The sequence below is a fragment of the Miscanthus floridulus genome, chromosome 6, assembly GCF_019320115.1.
Source record: "Miscanthus floridulus cultivar M001 chromosome 6, ASM1932011v1, whole genome shotgun sequence".
In the NCBI taxonomy this organism is placed as follows: Eukaryota; Viridiplantae; Streptophyta; class Magnoliopsida; order Poales; family Poaceae; genus Miscanthus; species Miscanthus floridulus.
Genome location: NC_089585.1, coordinates 118,948,605 through 118,967,863, shown reverse-complemented (window position 1 = coordinate 118,967,863; position 19,259 = coordinate 118,948,605). Strand labels below are relative to the sequence as shown.

General features: G+C 53.6%; 1 protein-coding gene across 1 annotated transcript; it reads left to right on the top strand.

Annotated features, from left to right (window-relative positions):
- The first annotated feature begins 14,174 nt into the window (after window positions 1–14,174).
- LOC136456736 (NAC domain-containing protein 68-like) lies at window positions 14,175–15,724 on the top strand. The gene is made up of 3 exons (XM_066456684.1): window positions 14,175–14,548; window positions 14,756–15,039; window positions 15,128–15,724. Exons 1-3 carry the CDS (start codon window positions 14,350–14,352, stop codon window positions 15,572–15,574), a joined length of 930 nt encoding a protein of 309 aa, XP_066312781.1. The 5' UTR covers window positions 14,175–14,349; the 3' UTR covers window positions 15,575–15,724.
- Window positions 15,725–19,259: the final 3,535 nt, after the last annotated feature.

The following is a 19,259-nucleotide window of genomic DNA, read 5'->3' as shown; positions in this document are numbered from 1 at the left end:
ACGTGCCAACGGCATGATCCTACAAGGCCTTAAGCCAAGAATATTCAACCGGTTGAATAAGTTTGGCAAGAAATGGCTTGACGAACTCCCGTCAGTCATCTAGAGCCTACGAAACACCCCGAGCCGAGCCACGGGATTCACATCATTCTTTCTGGTCTATGGAGCCGAGGCCATCCTCCCCACTGACTTAGAATACGGTTCCTCGAGACTACAGGCGTACAACGAGCAAAGCAACCGCACCGCCCACGAAGACGCCCTCGACCAACTGGAGGAAGCCCGAGACGTCGCGCTACTACACTCAGCCAGGTACCAGCAAGCCCTACGACGCTACCAAGCCCGGCGCATCCAAAGCCGAGACCTAAAGGTGGGTGACCTGGTGCTGAGACTGAGGCAGAGCAACAAGGGCCGCCATAAACTGACCCCACCCTGGGAAGGGCCGTACATCGTCGCCCAAGTGCTAAAGCCCGGGACCTACAAGTTAGCCAACGAGAAGGGTGAAATCTTCACCAACGCTTGGAACATAGAACAGCTACGTCGTTTCTACCCTTAAATTTCCAAACGTTGTTTACATTGTTTCTCGAAATACAATAAAGAAGCGTTCTTAGTTGTTATAATTTTTTGAGAAACCCCCATTAAGGGGAACCTACCCCCTTATAGACAAGTCGACTGTATAGAACCTAAGGACAGTACGATCGTTTCAAAGGCGAAAAGGCCGGCCGAGCCGTGAGAACGGCCTACGCCTCCGGTCTACGGCAGCTCCCTCACCACCTTTTCACCCAAAGGACAACGTAGGCTCCGAGGAAGTTCTGTACAGAGAGCTTGTCTATCGATAGGGGCTCGACGTCACAATAGCGCTATAAGGGAGACTCGGCTCTGCCTCTGCAAAGCCGAGCCTCCCTCGGGGGCTAAAAAGGGGGAACCCCCTAAGTCCCGAACACCCCTAAGTCCCGAACACCGTTTGTTAACGGTCTTTCAAAAAAAATTTTATGCCAAACTCTCTCGCGCTCCGACGGGACCCACACAAGAAACCCAAAGACCAAAAGCTTGCCTCGAGGCCAAAGGGCCGGTTGAGTCGGAAGAACGGCCTACGCCTGTGGGCTACGGCGGCTCCCTCACCACCCTTCGCCGAAGGACGGCTTAGGTTCCGAGGGATTTCTTTGTGGGTTCCCAAGATCGAGACAGAGGGCACAGGCTCGGAAGTAGAACAGAAAACGGTTAAAAGACCCACGCACGCAAATACTTTAAAGGCCTCGATGGCCACAAAAACGTCATGATACGGCAACTAACTCAATTCGGTTACATGGCCCCTTTCGACCCAGGTCAAAGCTCAAGAATCGGCGGCTGGCGCGGGAGGGACCACCTCTTCTTCAAATAGACCAGCCAGCGCTGTGCCAGGTGCCTCGGCCGCCTCCAACAGCTTTGCGACCTCTGCATCAGCTTCCTCATCATCTTCTAGCAACACATAGCCATCGCTAACAGCCTCGAGGTTGATAGCGTAGTGCGAGGAGACGACGGCCAGGGCGCGCTTGACGCCCATGTGCAACGCCCCCTGGAGCCTCTCGTGGACGTAGCCACTCAACGCAATCAGGCGGCTCCCAAGGGTGCTGGCCGATTGGACCCCCTCAACGTCCAGGGCCTCGCAGGCGGTATGAACTGTGCTGCGCAGCGCCTCGTGCTCCTGGACCTCAACATCCAATGCCGCTTGCGCTGCAACGGAGGCCTCAGCCGCCTGGGAGGCCTCTTTCTCCAGATCTACGTCGCAACGAGGGGTCAGGAGTCAAACGCGAACCAGAACAAAAAGAACAAAGAGCACGATTCGGCAGAACTTACCCCCGGCCTTGCTCTTCCAGTCTAAGGCCTCGACCCAAGAGGCCTCGGCCGCCTTAGTAGCCTCGGCCAAGGCGACTTTCATTAGCTGATGCTCGCTCTGCTCCGCACCCAGCTGCCCGGCTATGGTCTTAGCAGAGGCCGTCGCTTCTTGGGCCCGAGACATGAAGGCATCTCGCTCCTCCTTTAGTTCCTTGATCTTCACTACCAGAGGGGCAGACTGCTCCTTAGCCATGGCTAACTCGGCCTGAATGTCAGCACAACGAAGGTGGAGGTCCTCCACTTCCGCACTCCGTGCCGACAAAAGCCCCTAAGCATCGGTGAGCAGGCCCTGCTGCCGCTGGAGCTAGTCCCAGATATCCCTCTCCCTTCGTAGGAATACCGATTTCCCAAGGGATCGGGTCTCGAGCTCCTAAAGAGGCAAAAAAAAACACGCGTCAAACATTGCGAGGGGGCTCAGAGAGAAAACAACGCGGCACGGGAGAGGAAAGTACTTACCTGGGTGACACCGGGCAAGTCCCGTCCCATAATAGTCATCGCTGTCTACAGCGACCGCACTGCCAGTTGGCGGTACTGCTCGAGGGTATCCCACCGCCCCCCCTCTGCGATATCTTCAAGGGCGAACACAGGCTCCCCCTCGGGATCAGCCCGGTCCCGCCAGAAAACATGTGGGAAGTTCCACCCATGGGGCTTGGGCCGTAGCCGGGCAAGGGCCGAACTCCCCTCGGCAGGATCTGGGACTGGCTGCTCTGCGGTACTGGCCGCCTCGACGTCCGCCGTCTCCTTCCCTAGGGAGGAATCATCAGACGAGATTGTCTGAACCAGGGGCGGCGCCAAAACTTGCTCCGTCTCCACCTCCATCGCCTCGGCCTCGATGGATCTAGGGGCTTCGGCCTTCGCCATCTCTACCTCAGTGGCCCCGGCGTCCACCGCCCTGACTTCGGAGGCCTCGGGGGCTCCGGCCTCACCCTCAATGGCCTCGGCAATGGTGGACGCCCCAACCTCCTTCGCCCCAAGACTCACGACATCGCGAGGCATGGGCTCCTCCTCCTCCAATCGCTCCGCGGCCGCCTCGGCACCCTTTTCCTGGGCAGCCACCTCCTCCGAAACGGCCCCATCCGACGCCGCGCCATGCTGCACGCCAGCCTACGCCTCTGCTGCCTGATGGGCGGAGGAGCTAACGTTCACCTTGAGCGCCTTACGGGGCGCCAAGGCAGGATCTTCCACCAGATGCTTCTAGCTGGAAGCAAAGACACTCCCAAGGTCAGCATGCGACCAAGGGACAAACAAGAAGTACTACAGACTTCACCAAAAAAGACGCTTACCGCGAACGGGGATGCAGCTGCTTCGACACCACCAGCCTCCTCTGCAACGGCGCCGGTGGTGGCAGCAGCGCGGCCTTGGTATCCACCGGTGCCAGCTGGCCTCCGCCGGACCCCGGCACCTCCTCGACCCTTCGCGGAGATGATGGGGTCGGCCCCACCATCGCTCGCTCCACCTCCACCGTCGAGCCCATCGGGCTGACGGCACGCTCCTCCGACACCCGCGCCTCGGGCGTGTCGGCCTCGGCCCCGAGACGGGCCGCCACCGGCCCCGGGACACCTCCTCCTCCTAGGGGCGTCAGGCTCCTTGCCGGCGCCCCGGGCACCATCTCCCTAATGTCGGGGAGGTGTTCCAGGTAGGCCGTCCCCACCTCGCGCCCGCCATCGTCGCCCGAAGAATCCGACACCGACGACGAGGGAGACGGCTCCAACGGGAGACCGTCGAGCTTCTGACGCCGGCGACGGGCGTCCAGCTTTTCGCGCGCGAGGAGCTTCTTCGTGCGCTTCGCCTCCTTGGCATCTTTCTTCTTCTTCTCCTCCTCGGCGCGCGCCCTGTTCATGGCTCGCAGCCGGGCGTCCTCGGGAACGGGCGGCGGGGAGTCTCGCACGTCCCTTATCCCCTACGGGAATGACAAAGTAAGACAACAGACAAAAAAGGCAGAAAACAAGAAGGCCACGAAAGCGTCGGCAACAATCAACTCACCAGTGAGATGTACCCCCGCGACGGGCGCATCGGGAACGGCATCAAATCGTCGATCTTCGGCTTCCCGTCTACCACCTCTCTCACCCGACGTAGGGTCTCATCGTCGGTAAGGGCGAAGGCGGACATCTTGATACCGGCAATCGGGTCGCTCGGGGTCATCTCGAACAGCCGCCGCCGCCGGGCCATCAGCGGCAACACCCTCCGGCGGTGAAAGGCCGCCACGACCACGGCCGCCGAAAGGCCGTGGTCACGTAGCTTCCCCAAGGCCCGCAATAGCGGCTCCAGCCTAGGCTGATCAACCTTGATGACACCGTATCCCCACTTCTCCGGTTGACTCTCTACAACCCGCCCGATATAAGGAGGAAGTCCTTCGTCGTCATTACGGAGATAGAACCAGCCGTCGTACCAATGACGGTTGGACGATGATAGCTAGGCCGGGATGTAGAGGGACTGCCGGTCTTGGCGCACGTGAAGGGTGCAGCCGCCGGCCCTCTGCACCTTCCGAGCCCCCCTCATTCCCCCCGGCTTGGTGGTGAACGTCGCTCGGAACAAGTGGAGCCACAACTCCCAGTGGGGAGCGGTCCCCAAGTACCCCTCACAGACAGCGATGAAGATGGCCGCCTGCGCGATGGAGTTGGGGCTGAAATTGTGAAGCTCCACGCCGTAGTAGTGCGGGAGCGCCTGCATGAACTTATCCGCCGGCAACCCGAGGCCTCGCTCGTGGAAGACGACGAAGCTCACCACGTAGCCGTCGTGCGGCCTCAGCTCCGACTCGTTCCCCAGAGCAATCCACTCCGGCTCGTCAGGGTTGGTGATCGGGCGAAGAAGACCGGCCTCCACGAGCGACTGCAGCTTCTCCTCGGTGATGTTAGACCGCTCCTAGGGATCCGCCGGGAGGATGACGGGACCACCAGCCATTGCGCGGTGGAGGTCGCTGCTACGACGGTAATCTCTCTCTCTTTCTTTCAGTCTCTCGCTCTCGCCCTTCTCCTCCCCGGCGCTCTATGCTCTCAGCAACGGCACAGGGGCAGCGAAAGCGAATGCAGAAAAGGTAAGAAGGGGGAGGGCGAGGCTCTTTGCGTATTTATGCAGGGACGAGACGAAACCACCGGGCGACGAAATCGGGGAAGTTTCCCCAAAAAATCCGACGCGGTTATCCAGATCCGGTCTTATCGCCCACGCGCCCACTCCCTCCTTATTAATCGCGCGTGCAGGTATGTCCCGTCGGCTGACGCCACGTCGTGTCCGACCACAGCAGCAGCAGGCGCCGTTTCGCCTCCCCGGAAAAGCCACCTCAAAAGGCGCGCCTGCCGTTATCAGCCATAGGGAGAGAAATAACCCCCCCGATTCCTTTCAGGCAAAGGAATTGGGCACCGAGCCCGCTACGGTCCAGGGGTTCGAAGGTTGGGCCCTTAGGGGTTTCGACAGCTGCCCCAGGGCAACAGAGTCAGGGGCGATTACGGGCGAGCCTATACGAGGCCGAGGCCCAAGCAAGCGAAACGCTTGGGACGCCCTGTGTCGCGTCCGAGACCGATAGGGAGGTCTCCGAATGGGATCCCACCGTAGGGAGGCGCCGAGCCACCGAGGCCCAGCGAACGGCCTCGGCACCCACTAGAGAAACCCTCTGGTACTATTGGAGCGCGTCTCCGGACCACTAGCCAACCCCCAACGAACGGGGTATGGGCCTTCACTCGGACTTTACCTGATAACAGCTCACCGGAAATGCCATCGCTCGCGCCCACCGAGGGTAGCACGGCATGTTCCACCCCTCCTTCTGAGCGAAAAGGAAGCGCGAGGGTCGAATAAAAAGTCAGGAGAATCCCCAACGGCCCTCTTGCTCCACGAAGAGGCTAAGGGACTCTTCCTGCAAACCATTGCCGAGGCCCAGCGACTTAGGGTCGCACACGAGGGGGCTCGGTAAAACAAACCCTCCTTCTGAGCGAAAAGGAAGCGCGAGGGTCGTTCAAAAAGCCAGAAGATCTCCCGACGGCCCTCTTGCTCCATGCAGAGGCTAGGGAGCTTCTTCTGCGAAAGACGCCGAGACCCCGCGACCTAGGCTCGCACCCGAGGGGGGCTCGGCGGATAGACCCTCACGCGTGAGGGGCGAACCAAAAGCCAGGGGGACCTCTGACCGCTCTCTCGCTCCGTGCGAGAGACTCGGGGGCTCCACCTACAACTTTGCCGAGACCCAGCGGCTCAGGCTCGCACGCGAGTGGGCTTGGCAAACAGCCCCCCCCCCCCGTCCGAGTGAAAAGGACGTGCAGGGGACGGACAAAAAAGTCGGGAAGACCCCTGACCACCCTCTCGCTCCGTGCGGAGGCTCGGGGGCTCTTCCTGCACCCAAGATAAAGACAAGCGACCAGAGCCCGTTACGGTCCAGGGGTTCGAAGGCTGGGCCCCCAGGGGTTTCGACAGCTACCCCAGGGCAAAAGAGTCAGGGACGGCTATGGGCGAGCCTATACGAGCGCGCCCTGTGTCGTGTCCGAGACCGGCAGGGAGGTCTCTGAATGGGATCCCACCGTAGGGAGGCACCAAGCCACCGAGGCCTAGTGAACGGCCTCGGCACCCACTAGAGAAACCCGCCGGTACTCTTGGAGCGTGTCTCCGGACCGCTAGCCAACCCCCAGCGAATGGGGTACGGGCCTCCACTCGGACTTACCCGATAACAGCTCACCGAAAATGCCGTCGCTCGCGCCCACCGAGGGTAGCACGGCATCTTCCACCCCTCCTTCCGAGCGAAAAGGAAGCACGAGGGTCGTACAAAAGCCGGGGGAACCCCTGACGGCCCTCTCGCTCCGGGCGGAGGCTAAGGGGCTCTTTCCGCAGCATCGTCGAGGCCCTGCGATCCGAACTCGCACCCATGGGCCCAGCGAACACGATGAAAACCCCTCGCTCGAGAGAGAAAAAAGCCCCTGAAGAAGTGAAATCACTCCTCCAGGGCCTCGGGGGCTACACCCAACGAGTGCGCTCGCGCGCACCCACCGAAACCTCAAGTACAAAACACCATCCCAACAGGAACTATCAAGAGCCAATTCTCGTCAGAACCTCAGGGGGAGTACCTCAACTCCCCCAAGGCTCGGGGGCTACTGTCGGATATAGTGAGAAGGGGTACCCTAAGCACGAACCAAAAAACGACTACTTAGACTTCGTAAAAGTCGAAACCAGCTAAACACCGCTGGCCTCGGCCGATTCTCCGACTCGCCCGAGGCCCCCTTACTGCTGGCCTCGAGCGACCCCCACCAAGGGCCTCGGCCGGGCTGCCGACTCTCCATCTCGCGCAAGGCGGGCTCGGCAGCACTCCGCTGCCTCTTCCTTCACCCGCCCCTCTGACAAAACGTCGTGTCACATTAACTCAGCCAACTGCTGCCCCTGACATCGGCCGCATGCTCGGCACAGTACAGCAGAATGGCCGACGGGACAGGAGGCAGGACTGGGCAGAGGTTACCCACCACTGTGCTAACCACTAAAGCACATGGTTGATGCCCATGCCTCACTATGCTGCCAACTCCTGCTCCGAGAACAACGCAGCGTGGGGAGCCACGTCTAAGGTACTGTGGCCTCGGAATCAGCACCCAGGATCAATAATTCCCCCCAAGGCCTCGGCAGTATGCTTCAGGGGCTCGGCAGCCTGAGGATCCATGTCCGCCAAACCCCCCATGATGGCTCGGCCTCGCCATCTACAGAGCCACAGCTCCCTACGACATCATCGCACGATGACTAGCACGTCACCCGCCATATCCTGCATCAAGCTGTACTGGAGCCCCACGACGCACAAGATCAAGTATGACCGGCGCGTCACCTCTGCACGACAAGGACGAGGCCACTCCATCGACCACACCACAACAGTGGCTGGCTACAGGGCTCGGACACACCGCCCCCATTTATAGAGCAGGAGGTCTCGGCATCCTGACGCCAACTCCGCTTCACGCGAGGCCTCTCGCATGAGGCCTCGGCGAGGGGCCTGATCTCCGTCTCGCGCGAGGCCTCATTCTGTGTGTCGCTCGGGGCTGGCTTGTCCGTGGTCCGTCGCCCCCCGCCTCGGTCGACCCTCCCGACAACGCGTCATGTCTCATTAATACTTTCAACCACTCCCGCAATCTTCGCCAGACAGCGGCTCAACGTCACAGAATGGCCGATGCGACCCAAAGTCGCATCAGTGCCGTACCGGCTGGTACAGGGCACGACGGGGGTTACCGGCAACTGTGACCCAGCACTGTGTCCACGATCAGCGCCTGGGACAGAGTATGACGGGGGTTACCAGCCACTGTGCCCTAACACTGCACCCGTGACCCGCCGCCCGCTCGAGGCCTCGGCACTGTACACCGGGGCCTCGGCAATCTCGGGGTTCGTGCCTACTGAGATCCCCCACCGCAGTACAAGCCTCGGCACCAACCAGGCCTCGGCCTCGCGCACAATCTGTCCACCAGGGCTTGCACGTTCGCCGTCATGTCCGCTCCAAGACATTCCCGGGGCTCCCACAATGCACAGGACCTGATGGGACAACCACGTCGCTCCAGTATTCCAAGGACGGATCGCTCCTACGGCCACGCCACCACCGGAACAGGCCACAGGGTTCGGACGTGCCGCTTCTATTGGCACAACGTCGCATAGTGATACATGTACTACCTTCGTCCTCCCTTCAACTATAAAAGGAGAGGACTTGGGCCTCGTAGGGAGGGGGAAAAAAAGGAGACGAACACACCGATAGAACGACACATTTCTATGCTGCTTGAGAACAACGCCTCAAGCAGCCCGCACCACCCTCGCCGAGACCTAGGGCTAGCTCCCTCTCTCACCTAGCTTGTAATCCCCTACTACGAGCACTTCGGTGCAAGGAACATAAGATCGATCTCTCAGACTGGATGTAGGGCCTCGATTGCCTGAACCAGTATAAACCTTATGTCTCTTTGCATCACCATCCGGGATTAGGGGCACGCAGCACAAATTCACTTGTTGGTTGAGGGACCCCCGGTTCCAAAACACCGACAAGGAGGTTCATCAACTGAATAACTAGCTCCACCCTTATGTTCCTCCTGGAGCAGCAGAGATGGATCTAGATGAGGACGAGGATCCTAAAGAGCCTGAGGCACCAGCTGATGATGACAACGATGATATGGATGGTGACAATGTCGACATCTCCGACTTAGACAGCGACCACGATGAGTAGGCTAGTAGTTGTTGTGCTAGCTACTAGGGTTTCATTTGCGATGACCTTTTGCATGGTTGGCATGTCTGGCATGTAATAATGAGTAGAAAGACTAAGACCTTGATGTAATGTTAGAAAACTTGGATGTGTTTGTGGCGATATCTGAACGTCAAAAGTCCAATGTATGTATGTTGACAATTTGATTGTAATGGACGTGATGTGTGCGCTTAAGTAATCTAATTAGTGATGTTGTGTTAATTGGAATGACTTATTGTGCCCCTATTTTATTGTATAAATTTATTCTCTCCAGTGAATTCAGTACAACATAATTTTTCATTCACTTGCAATTTCTACAACATTGCCTAATAATTACTATTGCTGAAATATGCAGATGCCGAACACTCGCTGTACCATGTATGACGTTGCTGAGGCAGGTGGTAGTGCCACTGGGAATGAGAACCATGATCCACCACCACCTCCTCCTCCAACGTACACCGCAGAACAGTTCTTCGCATAGTTCCTTGGAAGTCAACACAACATGGAGGGCATGCAGCAGAGCATGGAAGCTGCATTGCGCCACATTGTTGACAACACCCACCATGGGTTAAACCCAGGTAGACATGAAGCAAATCAGTATAGCAGTTTCAAGGACTTTATGGACACCAGACCACCAATTTTCAAAGAAACGGCAGAGCCATTGGATGCAGAAGAGTGGATAAACACCATGGAAGATAAGTTTCGTGTTCTAAGGATGACAGAAGTGTTGAAGACTGAGTATGCAACTCATCAGCTACAAGGCCCTATAGGAATGTGGTGGAAGCACCACCGCACCACTTTTCCCCCCAATGCCCACATTACTTGGAGGGAATTCACTGAGGCTTTTCGTGGAGTTTACATTCCACCTGGTTTGACAGAAATGAAGTTTGGAGAATTTCTAGCACTGAATCAAGGCACCAAGACTATGACACAGTATCTACATGCATTCAACAATCTAAGTCGCTATGCCTCTGACATGGTGAATACCGATGCCAAAAAGATCGCTAGTTTCAAGAGAGGTCTGAATCCTAAGATGATGAAGCACGTGGGTACCAACACGAGAACTGGTTTCAATGACTTTGTTAGTGATTGCTTAAAGCAAGAAAAGAACAACAATGTATATGCTGCATCCAAGACTCGCAAGAGGGCTTTTGAGTCAGGTATGTCCTAGCCAAGGGCCTCGATGGCAAATCGTTCTGCGTATCGTCCGCCTGCCCCTGGTGCAAGGTTCAGGCCACCCCAGGGAGGAATCAGAATGCCCAACAACCTCAGAGGAATCAGAAGCCATTCAAGATGGCGGTGCCACAAGCCAAGACCAGACAAGGCAGTTCATCTAGAGCTGCTACTTAAGTAAGAGGACCATGTTTCAACTGCAATCAACCTGGGCACTTTGCGAAGTTTTGCCCATATCCCAAGAAGCAGCAGAATCAGTACCAAGCTCATGTGCACCACACCACCATTGATGACATCCCGAAAGGAGAGCCCGTGACAGCCGATATGTTTTCTATCAACAATCATCCTGCAGTTGTTTTGTTTGATTCTGGATCATCTCATTCATTCATAAGTCAAGCATTTGCAAGAAAGTATGAGCAAAAGATAGTTGAATTGGAATGTGCTTATCAGATAAGTTCAGCTGGGGCTGATCTGTTAACTAATCAGATAATCCAGGGGGTAACCCTGAGTATAGCAGATAGGCAGTATAAGCTTAACTTGATAGTTATGCCAGGGCTAGTTCTAGATGTGATTATAGGAATGAACTAGATGAATAAGATGGGAGTAGTAATTGATGTTGAAGGAAGAAGCATTTCTCTCAAGGAACCTGTTGGAGAAGGTACATTTCAAGTAACCTTACCTCGGAGAATAGATCTAGCCAGTACAACTTGTGCAGTCCAAACTACTATTCTAGCCAAGATTCCAGTAGTGTGCGAGTTTCCGGATGTGTTTCCAGATGAGTTACCCGGTCTTCCATCGGACAGAGATGTTGAGTTTGCCATTGAGTTAATCCCTAGAACACCACCGATCTCAAGGAGGCCTTATCGAATGCCTCCAAATGAATTAGCCGAGTTGAAGAAACAACTCCAAGATCTGTTGACTAAGGGTTTAATTCATCCAAGTTCATCAGAATGGGGCTGTCCCGCACTATTTGTGAAGAAGAAGAAGGATAACTCCTTACAGATGTGCGTGGACTACCGGCCACTGAATGCGGTGACAATTAAAAACAAGTATCCTCTACCTCGGATTGATATCTTGTTTGATCAATTGTCAAAAGCCAAGGTGTTCTCCAAGATAGATTTGAGGTCAGGGTACCATCAGATCAAAATTAGACCACAAGATATACCCAAGACCGCGTTCTCCACCAGATATGATTTGTACGAGTATCTTGTCATGTCCTTTGGTTTGACCAATGCTCCTGCATATTTTATGTATCTAATGAATTCGGTCTTTATGCCGGAGTTGGATAAGTTCGTGATTGTGTTCATTGATGACATTCTAGTATACTCAGAGAACGAATAGGATCATGCAGAGCATCTAAGAATTATCTTGACTAGACTCAGAGATCACCAGCTATATGCTAAGTTTAGTAAATATGAGTTCTGGCTGAAGACGGTTCCTTTTCTCGGTCATGTGTTATCTGAATTTTAGCTTTCTTTTAGACGATGGTTATTGCAGATATTTTATACTTATAATTACAGTTTTAATTCATTACAATTTATTATGTAGGTATAGTCTGCAATTTTCGGTTTCAAGAATAACCATTAGACAAAACCACAAATCTGACAAAATTTGATCCGCGTTGGCATAAAGATTGTTTCTATAGTTAGTCAAGAACAAAAAATAATAATATTTAACAATGCAAAGACAAATAACAAATCACAAAAGTAATTTTTAACTAGTTGGTGCCTGAAATCTTAAAATTCAAGGACCTGAAATATAGAAGTGCTTTATAAATATCCTTTGGTTTACGCGGGTTAATTCATGGTTGGCCCTCATTACTCTATAATTTAACTGTGAATCTGTGATGCAACTGCCATCTTGTTTGCTGCTAATACTTCTCGTTCCGGTGGTACCGTAATTAAATCAATTGATTAACCATACGTGATCTCAAACCCCAATTCTTTCTTTTCTGATCCTTCAAACAGAACCTACGTTGCTGCACCTCGTACCGAACGAGCCCACAGGCATCACAGTCCACATTTACAGATACACATCGTCGTTGAGTCAGACAAATGCCCCGCCGGCGCCGCAAGCCCGCAGGCACACACACAGTCACGGGACGGGACAGAGAGCTTCGCCGATGGACACATCAGGAGCCGCAGGTAATTGCGAAGCGGCGCACGTGAGGCATGACCCAGCCAGCGCACGTACGGATCGGTTGGGTAGCAACTAGCGAGATGGTCAGATGGATGAGTGGAGACGATGATCCTGCACTGGTCAGATGGATGAGTGGAGACGATGATCCTGCACCGGGCTGCAGGGATTTGGTCCAGTCAAGGCCACCCGCCACCGCACAAACACGAGCACGCATGCACGGCGGCCGTGGCTGACGCCTTCGTGCTAAAGGAAGCAGGACGAAACACCGAGGCTGTCAGTGTGCCTGTGTTTGCGTCAGCGCTGGCGTCACTCGCGACCTCCTCTTGGATATGCCTACGGCCTACCTCTCTAACCGTGACCCTCATCGGCAGCTTACGTCGTCGTCGACCTTTGTGCTGTTTTTTGAGAACCTAGTGTAGAACTTAAAAGGCCACCTTTGTTTTAGTCCAATTTCTTTTAGTTTGGCAATGTGATCGATTGTCATGGAATTATTAGGTAATGAAATGGGTATCCGTCCCATCGACAAGTCTAACTGTATTGGCTTTATGGAGGAAGTAACAACAACTTCAATAAAGTACTGGCCAGTCAGGGCATCATGGCACACAAAGCTGTAAATCTCTTCACACCGCACACACGTTCTGATCAGGAAAAGCTCAGTGAACAACCAACTGCGAGGCACTTAAAATTACTATTTAATGTAGTTAAGTAAAACTACAGCCAAACACAATGTTCTCCTTTTTCCTTAAAGGAACGGACAAACATAGTGGAAAGATCGCTTTCCGACCCCGTTTTTCCTACGAGCGGCCCGTCTTTTTCACCTACATATATACAGACATGTAGTAGCTCACCTATATAGTCCACCGCAGGAGGAATGAAAGGAAAACGCATGGGATGTCGACGACTAGAGCGGGCTGCGGGCCTACCAACCCCCGCCGGATTTGGTCGCCGCCACCATTGCGGCTCACCCGGGGCAAGGTTCAACGCATCGGGATAGGAACAGGATAGCGTGCCTCCAGGACATCGGCGCTCGGCGGCAGCGGCAGGCAAGCAGCGAGCGGATTCATCGCTCACAGCACATTTTGAATTTTACCTAGCTAGCTGTCCATCCATCGGGCAGGTGTTCCATCATCGTCACGTTCCGGGCTGGAAACTTGTGCGTAATTCCTGCTGACGCTTGTCACCGCACCTCTGTGCTGTCTGTGCCCTCAAGCGTGATACGAAAATTACGAATTGCCAATTCAAACCAAGACACTTTCCTTATCTTCCATAGACTGGACGCAGAAATGTCGAGCACCAACCAAATCTGCAGCTCAAAACCATCCTTGGAAAAAGCCCCCCACACACCACACAGCCACAGATCCATCACCACGTCGCAGGGCCTTCGTGAACGCCTGCACTAAACAGCAGCCGGCGGCGCAATCCGCACGTGGCGCCACCGGCCCCTTCGTTCGCGCGCGCCGTGCCACCTGCCGCCAGCGCAGTCAAAACCACGGAGCTTTCACGGCGACCGGGGCGTCCCATTCGCCGAGATCGCTCGGATTTTTAGTACATTTCCGGATGGAAACTGGCGAGATCCCTCGCTAGTGCTTTTGACGCTTGTTGCGGAGTTGGGCGTCGCGTGGGCTGCGGCCGTCGTCGGCCAGGCCACCCAACGGTGAACAGGGTCAGAGCCTTTTCCACGCGGGAACCTTCGCGGCAACGTCGGCCATCCTCATCCGGAGCCAGCCCACGAAGGCACGAGGCGGGGCGGGGACACGCCGGGCCCACGCGAGGCGGCACGAGCTGGGCTGCGCAGCGCAGCCCAGATAACCGCCTTGGTGGCCAAGGAACCAGCTCACGGGCAAGGAGGATTATTTATCATCCAGCGGCTGCCTGCCAGCCAGCCGCCTTTCGAAACCGAGCACGCACGAGGGAGCAGACGCGGTCTCTGGAACCTGGTTCGAGCGAGCTACCCCATCTATCTATCTATCCAGCCGTTGGGAATTTCTGTGAAGAGGAAGAGGATGGCAATGGTGGCGGCGGAGGGGAGCGGGCGCAGGGACGCCGAGGCGGAGCTCAACCTGCCGCCGGGGTTCCGGTTCCACCCCACCGACGAGGAGCTCGTGGTGTACTACCTCTGCAGGAAGGTGGCGCGGCAGCAGCTGCCCGTGCCTATCATCGCCGAGGTCGATCTTTACAAGTTCGATCCGTGGGATCTGCCCGGTGCGTGCCCTTCTTCCCCTGTTCCGGCGTCTTCTTGCTCTGCTTTCCTCTGTTTTTTTCCTCTTTTTATTTATCATCAATATCTTGGTTTCAAACAAAATATCTTCTCGTTTTACGAAAAAAAGACAATCTTTTCTTTAATTGTCCCATGGATCCATTCATCCAAATTGACATTTTTGACCTCGGTTCTGTGCTTCTCTCCTTCAGAGAAGGCGCTGTTCGGCCGCAAGGAGTGGTACTTCTTCACGCCGCGGGACCGCAAGTACCCGAACGGCTCGCGCCCCAACCGCGCCGCCGGGAGGGGGTACTGGAAGGCGACGGGGGCCGACAAGCCGATCGCGCCCAAGGGCAGCGGCAGGGTGGCGGGGGTCAAGAAGGCGCTCGTGTTCTACTCCGGCAAGGCGCCCAGGGGCGTCAAGACAGACTGGATCATGCACGAGTACCGCCTCGCCGACGCGGACCGAGCACCGGGCAAGAAGGGCTCGCAGAAGGTGTGTGCGTGTGTGTGGCCGTTCCATCCCGCCGGTTGCATTCCATGGCGAGCCATGGTGCTCATGTCTCTTTGCGTTGTTCTTGCAGCTGGACGAGTGGGTGCTGTGCCGGCTGTACAACAAGAAGAACAACTGGGAGAAGGTGAAGGTGGAGAAGCCGGAGTCGGAGGCGGCGGCGCACCAGCACCGGCAGAGCGCGGCGGAGGATTCCATGTCCGACAGCTTCCAGACGCACGACTCGGACATCGACAACGCCTCCGGCATGCAGCAGAGCTGCTTCGGTGACATGGTGCAGGGGCAGGCCATGACCATGAGGAACAACGGCATTGGCACCGTGACGGTGAAGGAGGACAACGATTGGTTCACCGACCTGAATCTGGATGACCTGCAGGCGTCCTACAACATGGCCCATATGGTGAATCCGATCAACCCGGTCCAGACGGTGAACCTGGTGGCTGGGCAAGGCCATGGCTACTTGCAGTCCATGAGCTCGCCGTCGATGAAGATGTGGCAGACAATCCTGCCACCGTTCTGAGAGTTGTTGAGATGGAAGGGGAAGAGATGCTCTTGTAAATAAGGGGGCATAGGAGTGGCTAGACTGGACCTAGAAACAGCAAGTTTGAAATTTGGAGGGTATGAATTCTGCAACTGTTGCTGTAGGCTTGTAACGTTTATTCATTTGTTAGATTGTCACATGTGTTTGGTAATATACCAAAAAAAATTTGCATCTCCCTTTGCACTACTTAATACAAAATTACAGTTTTCATATCTCATGTCGGTCTGAACCGAAATTGATCTAGGACATTTGATCTCTCTGATATATTTGTACAGTTTTCAAAGATGATAAAATGGTAGGAGTAGCATTAAGTGGATGGGTAGCTAAAATCGTACGTACTCCCTCCATTCTAAATTATAAGACATTTTGTCATGAATCTAGACAAGCCAAAACGTCTTATAATTTGGAACGGATCGAGTATCATTCTACAATGGGATGAAGTGATATAGAACCAACCAAATCTATTTCTCAAACCGGACTGTTACGTTCCTCAAATGAAAAACGCTAGCCTTATCAATTCTCACCACATCATGACCCATATGTCTGGTAGATTAGATTCGTACCATGAAAATGACATGAACATATGCCTGCCACTCGCACACAGGAAGTGGTATCGAGTATCGTTTTCCTCCAGAAAATGCGTCTGTATCTATATATCATCTGCACTGTTTAAATCAACTTGCATCTGGTTGCAAGATAACGCCAAATTCTGCAGTACATATACATCAGAAAGTTCAGGCGTATGAGAAGATATACTTAAACGAGCCACTTGCAATCAGCATCGGCATATATCTCTAAGAATATGGTACAATGGTCTTCAGACCGTACGAGGATAAGCTCGTTGACTTAGACCATGTTATCAGCAATCTGATATAAGCTACCGGCTCCTAGTAGGCATTATTATTGAAGCCACAGGATAGCCACAAGGTGCCAACCAAAAGAATGCTTGATAGATTAGATTAGAGGTTTAGGTTCAGTCGTTCAGATATCAGGTGAGTTGTTATCAGAACAAACCGATTAATAACCACCATTTTGATTAATAAGAGCAGGCTGGCGGCAAAAGTTCCCAGCTTCAAATCCAACGTGTTATTGTCGTTAGATTCTTCATATGCACATGCAAACTAGTAATACACTATCAGAAAGGTTGCTATCCTCGGTTGCAATAAACGTGAAACAAAAGAAAAGAAATATGCAGTGGTGCATGATGCATCACCAGAGGAAAAGATAGCACAAAATTCTGTATCTGTAACGAGATCAATTGTTAGCAGACTCAGAGGTAGGATAAGGAATTGGGAATTTGGGGAAGGAAGACAGTACGTTGGGGCAGGAAGAGGAATAACAGAATTCAGTTATGGGTTACAAATTTCATAATCCTCTCTCCCTCAGGTTCCCTCCCTTAAGTACTAGATTACATCTGCCACATGGGACCAGTCACCATAGTATTAGGCCTCCGAATCCTTGGGTTCCTATCGGGCTGGGCAGCTTGAGCATCGTGGGACGGAGTCGTTGCCGGACGATGCACAGGGTTAACGTCAAGGTAACTGAAATGTTTAGATTCCCCTCAAAAAAAAAAAACTGAAATGCTTAGACGGCATGGCAGAGGACCGGGATGGACGGAATTGATTTCATTGGACGCTTCCGTGATTGGCCAGCGCCCCAGCACCTACTGATTTACTCGCCGTGCACCTCAGCTCTGCTCTCTTCACGCTTACATCCCTTCGCTTCCTTAGCCTTGCCAACAATGACTTACGTGAATCCCTCTGCCAAGCGTCGGCTTTGAGCGGCTCAGCAACCTCACCTACCTTAACCTGTCCAGCTGTGGCTTCGTCGGCCAAGTGCCCAGTACCATTGCCCAGCTTCCCAACTTGGAGACCCTTAATATCTCCGGTGCCTTCATCTGGGACGCTCTACGGCAACAAGCAACTCCCTTCCTAGAGCTAAAAGAACCTACTCTTGGCACACTGAGCACCAACCTGATCAGCCTCCGGAGGCTATACCTCGATTACGTTAACATTTCTGTTGCTAACACTGATGCTCATTCCAGTTCCAGGCATCCCCTCCGAGAGCTGAGGTTGTCAGACTGCTGGGTCAACGGGCCTATTGCAACTTCTCTTATTCCAAAGTTAAGGTCACTATCAGAGCTGATACTGTACTACTGTATATTTAGCTATCCAACAACGGAATCCTTTACTGGGTTTGACAAATTGTCTTCCTTGCGGATTCTTAAACTCAGTAACTCTGGGCTGATCGAAACCTTTTCCCTCATCAAGGATATTTTCCATCAAGAGCTTGACAATGCTAGACTTGTCAGGGAACACCGTACTGCACGGGGTGCTGCCTGAGTTCACACCAGGCAGTGCTTTACAGAGTTTGGTGCTTTCCCACACAATATGTCAGGGAACACCGTAATGTTCTCTGGAAACATACCAGAATCTTGTCAACCTCAACCGCATTACACTGGACCTTTCCAGTTGCCTCTTCTATGGAGCTATGCCGTCCTTTGCTCAATGGACGATGATGCAGGAGGTAGATTTGTCAAATAAAAACCTCGTTGGATCATTACCTTCGGATAGGTACAGTGCTCTATATAACCTCACTGAGGTTTAATCTCAGCAACAACTCACACCTGCAAATTTGTTTTCTCACCCTTGTTTGCTAGTGTTGGACCTCAGCCAAAATAATTTCACCGGGCACCTACTGGTGCATCCAAATGCATCTTCTAGTTTGCAATATCTTTTTCTAGGAGAAAATAATCTGCAAGGGCCGATTCCAGAGTCATTGTCCCAGCTTTCAGGGCTCACAAGGTTGGATCTCTCATCCAACAATCTCACAGGTACCATGGATCTAAGTGTGATAAAGAATTTGAGGAACCTCTCTCTGCTCTACCTATCGGACAACAAGTTGTCTATTCTTGGGAAAGGTGATGCTAGATCTTATGTTGGATATCCCAATATTGTGTCCTTGGGGCTGGCATCGTGCAACTTAACAAAGCTACCCGCATTCTTGATGTATCGGAATGAAGTTGAACGGTTGGACTCCTCTCAGATAACAGCATTGCTGGGCCCATACCTGATTGGATTTGGAGGGCTGGAGCAACTGTCGATGTTTCACCACCGATAGCCTGCCACGGGGGTACCCGGGGCAGTATGTTCGGGCTTCGGCGTATGCTGAACTCGATGGTTAACGCAAGAGACAGTCGATTTATCCTGGTTCAGGCCCTCGATCGTAGATCGAGTAATAACCTTACGTCCAGTCGGCGTTAGCCTTTGCGTTGGATTGATTGTAATGTGTTGTGTTGTGTTGTACAATTGTTCTCCCCCTCTCAGGAGCCCTGCCCTCCTTTATATAGTCAGGAGGCCAGAGTCCTAGTCAATTTATAATGAGATTTCCTAGTAGGATTACCTAATAGTTCTACTACTACGATTATATGGGAAGAATCCTAGTTGGACTAGATCTTTTTTCTACCCTGCGGGGTATCCTGTGGGTCCCGCATCGACAAGCCCTCGAGCACTTCATGGTTGAGCTCTGAAAATCTCGCTCTGCTCCTTCTGGTCTTGTTGAGTAGGAACAAAATATCATCCGAGCGTTTTCTGAAGTGAAACCTTGTAGCGCTTCTTGGGATCTTTGGGTGGTGAGTGCTTTTTGAAGAAAAAGTGCATCCATC

Coding starts and splice junctions, on each gene's coding strand:
- LOC136456736 (XM_066456684.1), top strand. CDS start 14,350: ATGGCAATGGTGGCGGCGGAGGGGAGCGGGCGCAGGGACGCCGAGGCG. Junction 14,549..14,755: donor CGATCCGTGGGATCTGCCCG/GTGCGTGCCCTT, acceptor TCTCTCCTTCAG/AGAAGGCGCTGTTCGGCCGC. Junction 15,040..15,127: donor GCAAGAAGGGCTCGCAGAAG/GTGTGTGCGTGT, acceptor TTGTTCTTGCAG/CTGGACGAGTGGGTGCTGTG.